This window comes from Sardina pilchardus, chromosome 23 (genome assembly GCF_963854185.1).
Source record: "Sardina pilchardus chromosome 23, fSarPil1.1, whole genome shotgun sequence".
NCBI classification, from domain to species: Eukaryota; Metazoa; Chordata; class Actinopteri; order Clupeiformes; family Clupeidae; genus Sardina; species Sardina pilchardus.
The window spans coordinates 22,979,435-22,994,224 of record NC_085016.1 but is presented as its reverse complement, the minus strand read 5'-3'; the positions used below and the strand labels follow the sequence as shown (position 1 = coordinate 22,994,224).

Sequence of the window (14,790 nt, the reverse complement as noted above, 5' to 3'; positions counted from 1 at the left end):
AAGAACCACCCTGTCTACCTTAGCAACATCATAGTAACTATATCTGCATTATCTGTTTCAACTTACATATTTTATATATTATTGAAATTTGTTCATGCACTGGTAGTTCTCTGGAACTGAATTTCTGGTTCATTCTGCAGATCTGTATATCTAAAGCATCTTACAAAAGTGATTCATATTACAAGTATAACAAGGCCGCTGTCCCCAGAGAGCAAATCAGGGTTAAGTGCCTTGCTGAAGAGCACAACTGTGGATGCTGTGAATCCAGCTCCTTAACCGCTAAATTACCACCACCCCAGTCAATCTTTCTACATTTGGACACCAGCCTGAGGCTAACAGTAGAGCTGAGTGCATTTATGTGTGTATGGGTGTGTCATAAGGGGAAAAAAATGTCTTACAATCTAAACAAACTTGGAAGTGTGTATAGGTGTGTGCGCGTTTGTGTGTGTGATCATATGGGCAACATGCCTTGGTCGGCAGGACAGCAGGTCCAGTTTGGCCTGGGCTTCCTGGACAAGGGCCTGCTCCTTTAACTGGAGCACGATGCCCCAGAGCTCAGCTCGGCCGTTCTCCTCCGACACCATCCGGCGGATCATGCTGAACATGAACGATGTCCAGCCGTCATCCACCACAGCGGGGCAGGCAGCAGCCGCCACTGCAGCCTAAGGGCAGGCCGATGGGTAAAACAATTGTTGGTAAATGGACTTCACATTTGAAACTGGCTGCTATACAAAGCATAGCCTATTGGACAAGAACACTTTTAAGTTGGACAAAAGTGGTTAAATATCTAAAATAATGATTTTGTTAGACTGTTCCAGCATTTAGCCACACCTACCTTTTCTTGATCTTCTAAGGTCTTGAAAGGATTTTTGTCAGACAAGACCATGGCGTCAGTTTGGCCTTCAGAGCCCGAAAAATCCAAGGAGGATGGCATGAGTGAAAATACACCATCGCCATCCACCACAGAGGGGCAGGCAGCAGCCGCCACCGCAGCCTGAGGGCACAGAGAAGGGACTGGGTTAGTGGGGAACAGCTTATCTGCTGAAGGAGGCCAAAGGCAGGCATCCCAAAAAGGGTGTCTAAGTCTGGAATGGATTAGGTGCCCATCGAGTTGAATCAGACTGGTTTCAGTATGTTGATGTATAGTTGAATCGGAACTAAAGTCATCATATCATCAAGCCATCATCATATTGGATGTGAATCAGGGCCGAATCTGAGTGGTTTATAGTATGTTGGTGTGTAGTCGAATCAGAGCTGAAGTAGTTTCAGCATGTTAGCGGCTGATCAGATTAGAACCAGAGCAGTTTCAGAATCTCAAGCACTAAACTGTTGGGTTGTCTACAGCAGGTACCTCCTCAGCTAAGGGGACAGTGCTGGTCAGTCGGGGCAGGTGTCCCATGCACTGCGTTCCCATCTGGGTCTGCAGCCAAACCTTCATGCCCAACTCATATTGGTCCTTGTTAAGACCTTGTGCCTGTGGGTGCCGATGAGAAAAAATGCTAGTAAATGGTCCATATTTGAAATGTTATCTTACACAAGACTAAAAAGCATAGTTTATTGGACAATAACTAATTTTTCCGTTATTTAGCAACACCTACTTTTTCTTGATCCATTATGGCCTTGAATGGATTTTTATCCGACAAGACCATGGCACCAGAAATCTGCAATGATGAAGATGGCATGTTTGAAATTACACCACAGTCATCCATCACAGGGGGACAGGCAGCAGCCGCCACCGCAGCCTGAGGGCAGGCCGATGGGTTAAACAATTGTTGGTAAATGGACTTAACATTTGAAACTGTTTGAGTCTGTTATACAACGTAGCCTATAACCTATAGGGCAATGACACTTTTAAGTCTGGACAAAAGTGCCGGCTAAATACCTAAAATAATTATTTTTGTTAGACTGCTGCGTTATCTAGTCACACCTACTTGTTCCATTAAGTCCTTGAATGGATTCTTGTCAGATATGACCACCATAGCATCAGTTTTGGCAAAAAAATTCAACGAGAATGATATTTGAGGGTAGCACAACACCTTGTAGCTCACCTGAAATCATGAGGAACACAGGATGAGAGGTAGAAAATATCAATGAATCAATATTTGCCTCTCCTATGCTGTTTGTTAGGAGTGCTTGGGTTGGACTCAATGCGCTATAGGCTACTTTACCTTACTGTAGGCTCTTGACTAGGTAGCTTGCCAATATTTTCTTACCTTCGACCACCATGATCGTAAGTGTAAATACATACCTTATGAGTTGTAAGTCAGTTGATGTGTATCTTAGAATGCGTGAGAACAAAAACACGTCTGCACACTAGCCGGGTAATGTCCAGAATAAAAAAATTAACTCAACATTCTAATGAGGTAGGCCTACTGAGGCGTCATAATAGTTTCTATAGGGACTGAACGTGAACAGTCTGCGACGTGACATTTGAAGAATTCTATAGCATAGTGAACGTGGAAGTTGAACTTGAAGTTTTATTCTGGGACTAATGCATTAAGAATATGATAGGCCGACACTGCACAGGAAATTACCCATAACCTTATCTGTTTTCTCATACAGAATCGCATAACGTCAAGTAGGACTAATTTGATTCCAAAGAAGTTTCGATCCTGAATATCAGGAGATTGATGTACATTGATATATCAATCAGGCTAACTCATACAGACGTCAAGTAGGACTTTGTAGGCTAATTTGATTCCAAAGAAGTTTCGATCCTTGATTGATATATCAATCAGGCTAATTTCACTGTTCATTTAATTTGTATTGTTATTTATTTATATGTCGCTTTGGACAAAGTCTGCTAGATAACCATAACCATGACCATAACCATAACATGAGCTTAATATCTACACGCCCGTGAGGAAAACTAAAGGAATAGGCTACACACCTACCAAGGCCTTCTAGGCCTATAGCCTAAACCTCGCCTTTATTGTCACAGGACAGTGAAGAGTTTTTAATTATTAATATTTTATTATTAAACTTTACACAAAAAAACAAGGCAGTGGCACTGACTCACTTGACATGTCAACAACAAAACAAAACAAACAAACAAAAGTGAAGACAGGGGCTCAATTAACAACTAAATCAAAGACAGATACAAGAGACACAAGGTGCAGGGCTTTCACATTCTTTACAAACACTAAGGATCTAAACAAGGAGTTATATTTTGCTTGCCAGTGGGCTAAACAAGGGATAATCTTTAAAGAAACGACATTTATAAATAAAAAACTTTCCAACTAAAATCAAAACATTCGAAATAAAAGATATATAGCCTATGTTCTGCTCATCACCCAGACCAAATCTGATAACCTTCCAAGTCAGTGGAGGGATCTCAACCTTTAATTGGATCCAGCACCACCGCTCCTTCCACGACTGCACACAGGAAAAAGATGCTCAAAACGTTCAGCCTGCCCCCCACAAAACACACACCCATCCACTACATTTTTGTAATTTTAAAGTGCACTTTATGCATTTTTGGAGGAAGAGGAAATGTTATAAAATGCTTTCTAAGTACCTTAGCCTCCTCAGCCTTTAAATCTTACATAATATATTGTCTCTTAACTGCATTAGGATGAAATTGTTTCGTTAAAATATTTCTGCGTACAATCTAACAACAGGTGTTTAGAAATGAAATGTGCTTCACAGGAGCCTGCACTGACTTGCAGGAGCCATGAGACACATCTGGGAAATAATCTGGCACGCAGGACAAACACAAAGAGGAGGACAGTCTACCAGAGTCCAGTCACTGTAATCATTTCTTTATTTCCAGTGAAGCCTTTACCCGTTGAAAATAGGTTCAAATGAGATATCCCACCGACCTGTTAGAAGCAGCTATTCTTATTGAATACAAATAATTTAATTACCGTCCTCATTAAAAGTATAGAGCATTTTATTTGCCTTGAAAGGCAACACCTTAACAAATGCCACCAGTGTTTAATATTTTAATACCGCAATAATCACCATTAAATTTCATTTCATTTTAAAACAACAACTGAGAACATAATTCATTATGTGCAATGATAAATAATATTTTCTAAAGTTTTCAAAGTAGTAATTCGAGGAATTGATTTGGTCACATTTACAGGTTACTTTTTATCCTCTTAACATTATGAACAAGTTTTGTATTAATACACTGTCACACTTGATAATTTACAAATTAATAGACAATATTACATTCTTTTACTCCAGTACATAATGGTAATGTACAGTATGAGACCACAGTGCACAGTGTCCCTCTACAGTTCATCGCTGCGCTGCTGCTGCTGCTTCTGCTGCTGCTGCTTCTGCTGTTGCATCTCCTGGATCATGTTAGGAAGGGTCTCCGTATGGAAGGTAAAGCGGTCGGCCTTCAGGTGACGCCCCACCTGCTGCTTCAGCCCGATCCCCAAGTACTCTTCCCCAGCACCGTACATCGGCCAGTGGGTCAACCCAGGACCATTGGGAGACCTGAAAAGGGACAACACACACACACACACACACACACACACACACACACACACACACACACACACACACACACACACACACACACACACACACACACACACACACACACACACACAGACAGATGCCACATTACTGTAAGCAATAATTCATGAAAGTTCTTTTTTTATTATTCAAGAGTAACTGGGCAGCAGGTAACCTGACTCTTGCCAGATCCTTGTAGTTCGCTGAGCTCCACGCAAGGATTTGGGAGTTCTCAATAGGAGATGTATTTCAGGGGCCTTGTAAAAAAAAAATCCTTGTATGTGATTGGATAAACCACTTGTCCGTTATCATGAATGACGTGCTACTTCAAGCCCTTGCCAAAACAGGTTGGAAGAAGAGCGAAAACATCCTTGCCACCAATAAATGCCTTCAAAACCGTTCTCTGTTCATCTTTTAAAGAATGAATATTCGATAGATTCGACAAAACAGTTGAAATAGCAGAATCAATGTCAGCACACGACTCCTCGCTGCGTGCCGCCACTGTTGTTTGAATCAAGACGCTTCGGCACTATGTCACATCTATGAAATCCCGCCCGGCCATCCTGATTGGTTCATTATTTTTTGCTCCCATGAAGGAGTTTGCATTGCCCTCGATCCCAGATCCTTGTGTGGAACTCAGCGAAACGCCTCTGGTGGAGCATGGCGGAACTACAAGTATCTGGCGAGAGTCAGGTTGCGCAGCAGGGACATTGCCAGATAATCGTGGTTAGGATAAATGTAATCCGTTCGCTTACATCAGGATCATAAGCCGCCCTGCGCAACACTAGTGTACAGACACTGAATGTACACTTACATTTATTTATTGTATGCCCCTTAAACGGAAATCCACAAAACTGGGCATGCATCAGCGGGTGTTATAATGATCCTGCACTTCAACATTTTGTCTACTGTATAACCTTGTGTGAGATACCTGCGATTTCAACGGCTCGCTTTTTGCTTTTTCATTTTTAACTAGGTGGTGCTATAACTCAAATGAGTGGATATGCGATATGTTGACATGAGACCAACAAAGTTACTCATGAAACAGTGTTTTGTACTCTGTCATTTAATGTACTTAAGTGCCTCTAGCTTTTGCAGTTTCAATATTTTATATATAAACATTTTACTAAAAATCTTTTGTTGACATACCCAGTGCGAGCGAAGTTGCCCCAGTATGACATCACTCTCTTACAAAGCTCGTCTTCCTCCTCAGTGAACGAACCTGACACAGCACAAAAAAAAAATAGCAAAAGTTTGTATGAACGTTTTGAAGATGAGACAAGTCAAGACAAGTTTATTTATATAGCACACTTCATACACAGAGGTCATTCAATGTGCTTTATATAAACAAAACCAAACAGTAGTAGCAGATAAAAGCTTAGATGGGCAAAGAGTAATTTAAAAAGAAAGCATACATCTTTTAAAAATAAAGAATAATTAACAAGAAAACACACTGAAGACTCAAAAGCAGAGTGTTAGAGTGTTAATTTATCTTACCATTTATCGTGATATGGGCTTTCATGAAGCAGCCTCCGAAGACAAAGGCAAGTTCGTCTCCATGATCCACTTTAACAAAGCTTGGGCGCTTGTTCGAGAGGAAGCTTGGAGGATACTGGAACTCGTACATGTAAACAGGTGCACCAGAATCTGTGTGAGAGGGAGAGGGAGGGAGAGGGAGAGGTAGGTCATATTCTCAGCAAGACTGAAGCAACTAGATGATGCCAATGAGCTGCAACTATTTTTTGTTCGGAATTCCCCCAACTTTGACCAAAGCACTAGGCTGGGTGAACCCTGCCGACCTGACCCTGCCTGAATTTGGATTTTGCTTGGCAGCTCAGACTGGAAACCTGTACATCTATCTCCCCTGCTTCCTGTCCACTACCTTTGGCTCCGATCACAAACTAGCTTATCCAAAAGATGCACCGGATTGTTGGTCTGATTGGTTGAAAGACTATCCAAGCGTATGGAGTCATGCAGTAGAAATAAAGCTTGTGCAGTAGAAATAAAGCGCAGACTCCCCATACTAATCTTAAAAAATTGAGCTTAGTATTGTGATAATCAGACTACCCAAGCCCTTCAACTTCTCTGCAAATCCTTCACTGATTATTTAAGGCTAAATTCACACTTTTCATACATTTGAAATATGTTCATTATTCCCATAATCCTCTGCACAGCTTGGTATGTGTTGCATGGCCTAGGTTGCACTCTTACCTCTGTGAGCTTTTGATAGCTTAATGGCAGGAATATTCAAGATTAAATCCCCAGGGAGTTCTTTAAACGCATCCCTGTTTTTCAACATGTCCTCTCCATTCCCCAGATACACTTCCAACATCAAGTCAATGACCTCGCTGTCTAGATACTACAGAGACACATTTGAATTATTTTAGCTTCAGTCTTCAATAAAACAGATAGATAACAGACTTTCAAAGTAATCACCACTGTTGCCTGATTCAGAGGATCAAGATGAGGCATACATGAACAAAAGGGCTGATGCTCTGTTTGACAGTCTCTACGTCCATCCCATCTATCCAGCCAGGTGGTGCCATGTACTTGAAGAGTAAATAAACAAAAAGCATGTCAACAAAAGGCCATCTTCCTCTCCCAAGAGAACAGCTTTAAATAATGCAAATTAGTGAATGATGAGCGTGTGGTGTGCAAACGTTTTGTTTTGTATGTTGTTTGTATACTTGACCATCTCCAAAAACACAATGCATTTTTACAGTAGGCCTATTGGACTCTACTCACCGAGGGCATTAACCATCCCCATTCATCATTGTTTATGCCATTAATTAATGGCACTTTCCTGAATTCGTGAGATTTGAAAAGGTCCTCAAGAGGTTTGGTTAAAAAGTGTCCATCAACTGTCACCAAAAACATCAATGCTTGATTCTGTGAAATTGGGAACATTATAAAACAAATTTAGGAAACCCATCTTATCTTTTGTGTTTATGTGACAAATATAGCATGTATATATATATGGTATATATTATAAATATTTCATTTACTGTAATGTTACTGTTTTCATGTTTCTATGGTACAATTATGATGTTTCTATAGTATTGCTCTGTCGCCAGCTTGGCCACTTTTTAGAGTTTGACACGAGATTCTCCACATCGTTATGTAAGCGGATATCTCTGGCTTTATCTGGTAATATCTATACTACTGGCATCATCTGTGGTAATATCTATACTACTGGCATCATCTCTGGTAAGATCTATATTACTGTGTTTAACCAGACAGCGTTGAGGTGGTCAGTAATCAAAGATCTTTGGTTTTACTTCAATCTCAGTTGCTGTTTTCCACATGTTTTGTATAAGTCACTAGAAGGCATACAGTATCATGTCAATATTAGCCTACTCTTGACACGGATAAAGTTTTTAAAAAGCTGTGAACGGTTTTATCATACGATTCTTTATCCATGTGAAGCTGATGTTGTTTTGTAGGCCTAGTGCATATGTTGCAACAACTGTTCTACTGCTCCTTCTCTTCTCTGTGAAGTAGGCTAGGCTTCTCTGACAGGTTATTTGTCATAAAAGACATGAAGAATGCAACCAGCACATTTCCCCACTGATAGCTAATATGCGCTATATAGCAGATTGAAAAGTAAAGCCACAATGAGCTTGCATCCTAGATCCTAGAGCCTAGATCAGTAGGACAATCGTGGTTATACTTTATGTGTCGAATATTTAGAATATATTCTAATAGTCCTGTTGATTCGTGAAATCAACCAGCATGACATGACATCAGTGGTGCAACATTTCTAATCTTTGTTTGTAGAAAGACCTTAATATATTTGTATAAACATTAAAAAGTACAAAGGCATGACCCACTTTTATCTTGGCCTTAATGTGTTTGCCTCTATAAGAGTAAAGGGCCATAATGTCTCACCCCAACCAACTTCAAAATGTCCTCAGTTGACATCTGCATGACACAGTCCACAATCTCGTGTGGCTTGGTGCTAGAACAGTTTGATGCGTCGGCCACCATCTAAAGTAACAATAAAAAGCAAGGAGAGAGATAATGTGACCACCCAACACATCAGTATCATAATGCAAAATAAGGTGCAGGTTACATTACATTTAGCAGACACCTTTTTCATCCAAAGTGATTTACATCAACTATATTGCAAGGGATTACAGTGTCATTATATTGTCCCCGGAGCAACTTGGGGTTAAGTGCTTTGCTCAAGGGCACAACAGTGGAAGCCGGGAATTGAACCGACAGACCGACTTTCAGACTACTGCATGCTAGCCCAGCTCCTTAAAGGAATCGTTCGGAATTTTGGACATAGGACCTCATTTCCAACTTAGCCGGGGTAATATAGGTTGGTGGAGACAGTTTTCAGTGTTTTATTTCTAAAATTATTCTATCAACCCAGACATGTACATCGATAGTCTGATGTTTTAATTTATTTGTCTCGGGTGTGCTGTGGAGTGGGTAAGGGTGTTTTGGATGTTACCGTTGAATTGCGTTAGCTCAGCACCAGCTTAGCAAAGGCGAACGCTGCGAGTTAAGGACCGGATTAAATACGCTGAAAACTGTCTCCAGCGACCTATATTCCCCCGGCTAAGTTGGAAATGAGGCCTTGGTCCTATGTCCAAAATTCCGAACCATTCCTTTAATCACTACACTACCACCGCAGATGTTGGAAGGTAATCACCATGGCCATGTCCAAAGGCTGTGAGGTGGCAAGGGCATCCATGGCTGCACTGCCACTTTCCGCAATGCCTCGATGAAACAGACCAGCGCTCAAGGGTGAAAGAATCTATGAGGAGCAATTCAATAAACATTATTAATGCAAAGATTATCTAACAGTCCAAAGCTATATAGGCAGCTTGAGTTTCAAGCATAAATTGATATTAATGGAAAGGAAATATATTTAAGACAAATACAATGGCAAAAATAAATGCACTGACAAAGTACATCTTGCATACCCTCTTGTAAAACAAAAGTAAACAATGCTAAACACGAGTTTATATATAGAAAGTGAAACCTGTCTTAGACAATGGTTGGGAATAGGATTCACATTTTCATTTCAAAGACACAGCATCTTAGCACAGAAGCCCACCTGCAGTGACACGCTCGCCCCCCCGGCAGACTCTCCAAATATGGTGACAGACGAGGGGTCCCCTCCAAAGCTCTGGATGTTCTCCTGGACCCACTGCAGTGCAGCCACCTGGTCCAAGAGACCCATGTTTCCTGGGGCGTTATCATCCCCAGTGCTTGGTGAAGACAACACAAGAAACTGTGACTCCGGCTGGGCTATTCAATACGCACAAAATCATCACCAGAATGAAGTGTAAACAAAAAGTAACCAACATAAAAAAAAACAGGGGTTTTGTTGTAGAGTGTAGAAAACTATTTTCATCATGCAGGTAAGTCTGCTAAATAGACAATCTTCTACCAAGAGTTGTTAAGGATTAGAAGAAGGTAGAAAATATAGCTGCATATACAGTATAGTGTAAAGAACTTTATACACAACAGTATTATGATCAGCACACCATACATTACACATTTATTGACTGACTTACAACGGAGCTACACCAGGTGAGTAATTGAAGCGTTCTGTTCGCGATGCTTAAAATCCATTTTAAAAGACTATTTCTTTCGAATGTACGCACCACTATCACGTCTGGTGTAGCTACTTCCATTGATTATCGTGATTGTTAACTGCTGCATACGCTTTGTGAACAGAACGCTTCAGTTACGCGTCTGGTGTAGCTCCCTTGTTAGGGTGTAAAGGACCTTGGCACTGACTTCATGCTCACCTGAAGAAGCCAAGCATTCCTAATCGGTACTGGATCACCACCACCACCACATTCTGATAGGCTGCCAGGACAGATCCATCATAAGCGGAGGCGGAGCCCATGTGCAACCCTCCACCATGGATCCACACCATGACCTGGATGACAGCAGCACATAACCTTAGACAGATACTGAGGACCAAAGATTCTAGAATAGAGCTCAGACCATGACCGGTCATGACAATGAACATAACTTCTGAAACACAGATTAATGCAACCACTTATCCACGATATTCCGCAGCCAACAATGGGGGTCGCCATGACACCGAGACGGTTTTCTATTTCCGGCGAAGCTGCATCGTATCTGTTTTAACGTGACGGTTTACGGTGCTTAACATATCATAACGCATATAAAAGTCAACTTTTCTATTTTATATCGGTTATATGTGATGCAGTATATACATGCTGAGGGCAGAATTGTCAACATTTCGAACGAAATCTAAGTTGAGGCATAATCTAGTTTGCTATGGAGAACGCACATGTTAACAGAATGAACGGAAGTTGAAAACAGTATCGTAACCATCGCAACGATACATATTTCCGGGTTAAGGAAAGAGGTGGATAGTATACTATCATTCTATGATTGAACTCACTGGTAACTTGGCATCTTCAGAAGGATTGGCAGGAGTGTAAACATTGAGATAGAGACAGTCCTCAGACACCTCAGGAATCTCCATAATCATGCCAGTGGCTTCTGACATAACTACAGACATCTGGCGGTCTTGCATACACCTGAGAACAAAGTTTGTGTAGTTCAGTCATTGATTGCGGAATTATACTGGAATTTACTAGCAGTCGCTTTGGTCCAAAACAATGCTCAAGTTAAACGAAGGACTGAACAAAACACACCAGAGAGGTAGCTCATACCTCACTTCAGTATTCCCAGTATTTATTTTTTGTTAGGGGAGCAGGCTCCCTTCACTTTGTTTGTTTCCCGTTTTTGAAACCTGGGCTGCCTACAGAGACCAGTTTTTTTTTTTTTTTACTGATGGGCTGGGCAGCTAGCGGATTCTGGAGTTGTTTGCCGAATATAACAAAACATTTAATGGGCTCGCCTGTAAAGTAGAATTTGCGACTATTTTTCACAAGATTATTTTTCTTGTGGTCACCGTGTACTGCCGGTACAAAAAACCCGGAAACATCAGTTTTACCAAGCTCGAGTTGCTGCAGCCAACAGCTAGAGCAGCCATGTTCATGCCCCCAGAGTGTAGCACTGTAGCTGCAGTAGAATAACTGCAGATAAAATGTTATCTTTATCATATTATCATATTATACATAAATGTGAGGGGGTACAGCAATGGTTTACTCTTTAGAACAATTGTATAAAAATGTGCTTTGCAGGAGCCTGCACTGACTTGCAGCAGCCATGAGACAGATTTGGGAAATTAATGGTGATGAACTTATTCAATTTATGGCTACACCACTTCTGTTGGAATCATACTTTCAGCTCTAATGTCACAAAATGGCTCTCTACGTCCTTCCATTTAAAGGTAGTCAGTGATAGTGTGCTATCTCAAGTCCATAACATTTTTTGTCACATTCAGTAATCATCTCCTCACGACCGTTAGCTTCCCATTCTGTGAGTATTAAAAAAGTATTAAAAAAAAAAAAAAACATTAAACATAACAAATGTGACTTCCTGCACAATCGCTGAGTTTATTCTGTTAATTAAAGGTGATCTAAGCGATGTTGGCGTAACATCACTTCTGTCGACGCATAAACAAAACAGAGAGCTAGCTTGTGAATGGCTGGAAAAGTTTCATGGTCCAGGCTGCACCAGGCTGTTTTTCAGAGGCGGACATTCCAGGTTCCAGAGAGTAAAAGTCCTGGCATATATTATTTCTACCTGTGCACTTAATACAGGTAATATCACTAATTATCTGATCTACCTGGCAGCTAATTAGCCCTTTTCACGGTGATGTCAGACGAAGCGTTGCTGGGTGTCCTCCGGCATGTCCAGCCGCCCAATACTACAGAAGAAGAAGAAGAAGTATTTATGGGTTTCATCAGGTCCCTTTCCACAGGTGTATACAATCAAGCACCTTGATTATCAATGCAGACTGCATGGTGCTTGATTGTATACACCTGTGGAAAGGGACCTGATGAAACCCATAAATACTTCTTCTTCTTCTTCTGTAGTATTGGGCGGCTGGACATGCCGGAGGACACCCAGCAACGCTTCGTCTGACATCACGTGAAAAGGGCGGATTAGGATGAGCTGGTTTACTAAATGGTTGGATCAAATACTTGGCAGGACTTTTACTTTCTGAACCCGGGATGTCCGCCTCTGCTGTTTTTATTGCACCGTTTTCTACTAACACCACATTTACAGTGTATTCATTTTTTTTTTTTTAATGTTTTAGCTTAGACACCATGTGACAAATGAGTCCAAGAGCCTCTAATCAGTATTATAAGTGAGGCCTGGTTAACTTACATAAGCGGTTGCTTGGTGGCATCCCTGACTCCTTCCCATCCCTGCACAGGTTGGGGTGGGGCCAGCCTGAGGGGTCCCACAGGTGGCTTAGCAAAGGGCACGCCCAGGTAGGAGTGAACCACTGTCATCTTTCCCTTCACTCGCAAGTACTCGCCTCTGAGGGCTCCCAGCTTGGTGTGGATAAGCGGTCCTACAGTTGTACATACCACAAGAACATTAATTGGCACAATCATGTTTGTTTAGCCAAATCTAATGAACTGAAGCAAATATGGGCAGACATCTGCTGTAGATAAACACAAGTCCAACTGCCCTCTGCACACCAACCAAAAATGTTACACATGTACACAGCCTATACAGCAACAATAATGACAATTTAGTCTCTCAATTTGTTTACAGTTCAGAGTCCGTCGAGCTTACAGTAAGTGGCATGCACGCGGACGTCAGGGCAAACTAAGTGAACACACAAATCGAAGAAGGGAGTGACGTTTAACAACAATACGACAGTTTAGATTAATTTAGGCCTACCTTCATCCGTTGTTGACGAAGTTAAATACGCAACACTTGCTAGGAAAACGAGCCTCATCAGGTGAGCCATCATTGTCGGTGTCCGTCCGACTGAAAGTAAGCAACACAGACTTATTTCCGTAGCGACCTAGGATAGCCTTGTAGTGTCAATTATCATGCATTAGCTTACCCGCCCCTACACTTTGCTCTAGCCTACTAGGCCTAGCCTACTCCAGCGTTGTGAAAGGGGAAGAAATGTGGTAGGCTATATAGGCTACCTCTGAAGTTCACCTACAGAAAGCATCCAAACCTGTACTCGTTTCCCATATAAGGAAATATAGGTGTTAATTGAAGCTAACTGATCTCCTTATGTGGGCAAAGATGGGACCTTGTAGGCGAACTTCAGAGGTCTCTGTCCAGTGTCCACGGCGCCAAGTGAGATAGCCAGCAGACGAAGTTTCGTTTCTTTTCCTTTCATCATATTAGTCAGCCCCAGAGCCATAGAGAGGCAGCCTACAATGCCGTTCTAAAGTTCGGGGTCACTTTGTCCACTCCACTCCTTTATTGACAGAGTAGGTCTACCTTCTGAAAAGTTAGAGAAAAGTTTTTTTTTTTTTTTTTATCAGGGCAGCAATTTTCAGATTAACCTAGATATTATGTGTGTAAAATGGTTCTCTAGTGTTATTCAGAATATGCTTGATGGTAGGTTATAGTAATTATAACATTATGGTTTTAAATGGTAGCCTAGAGTGTTGGTGAGTGTAGGCCTACATATTGTAAATATGGATAATGCAATGTGATTTTTTTTTTATGTTAAAAGTTGCAATTATTATTAACTTTTATTTGTTATAGAGGGACAGTGTACAGTAATTGACATTTTACAAAGAAAATGTAAATGCACCCAATTATAGCCAAAAGGCTAGTTTCCATTGGTAGTCCCCCTGCCAGAAGGGGAATGGCATAATTACCTATGAATTAAAAGATTACAGCAGGTAAAAGCAAGCAAAACTAAAAATAAAACAATTACAATATACATATATACATACACATATACAAAAACAGATGTGTTACATCTATCTACAGCCCCTCCCCCCACACACCCTCTCCCCCACTCCCCTCCCCACACACACACACACACACACACACACACACACACACACACTCACTCCCCCCTCCCCCCTCCCACACACACACACACACACACACACACATTGGTGAATAAACTCTAATAAGAGGTGGATAAACTATCTTTCTGAAATTTCAGTGGTGAATAATGTGTTTACTTTAGCCTCCACTACATCCCTCCCTATAATAGCCTACATTATTGAAATATTTTACGCAATGCTCCACTCCTCTTGAAACTGAGTAATAAGAATAACAACTAGCCTATAATGATAAAGAAAAAAAAAATAAACACATGCATGTCTCTGACTCAACACCCTTCAAGTTCACTATGACTAAGCACATTGTAGCATTGCCTTAACAGGATTGGTTTGTAAAGAGAGTGCACACAGCTATCTTTATTGATGCCACACCCAGATCAACGTTTTATTGTATTTTTGCTCTGGTCAGGCCTGT

At 41.2% G+C, this 14,790-nt stretch overlaps 1 protein-coding gene across 1 annotated transcript; it reads right to left on the bottom strand.

The window, feature by feature from the left end:
• Positions 1–3,005: 3,005 nt before the first annotated feature.
• On the bottom strand, positions 3,006–13,403 carry LOC134071071 (cocaine esterase-like). The gene is made up of 13 exons (XM_062527647.1): positions 13,234–13,403; positions 12,709–12,898; positions 10,868–11,006; positions 10,239–10,372; positions 9,539–9,692; positions 9,131–9,235; positions 8,359–8,457; positions 7,216–7,359; positions 6,945–7,019; positions 6,682–6,829; positions 5,968–6,117; positions 5,620–5,692; positions 3,006–4,449 (listed from the first exon to the last, which is right to left on the bottom strand). The coding sequence occupies exons 1-13, from the start codon at positions 13,304–13,306 to the stop codon at positions 4,239–4,241; spliced, it is 1,695 nt and encodes a 564-aa protein (XP_062383631.1). The 5' UTR covers positions 13,307–13,403; the 3' UTR covers positions 3,006–4,238.
• Positions 13,404–14,790: the final 1,387 nt, after the last annotated feature.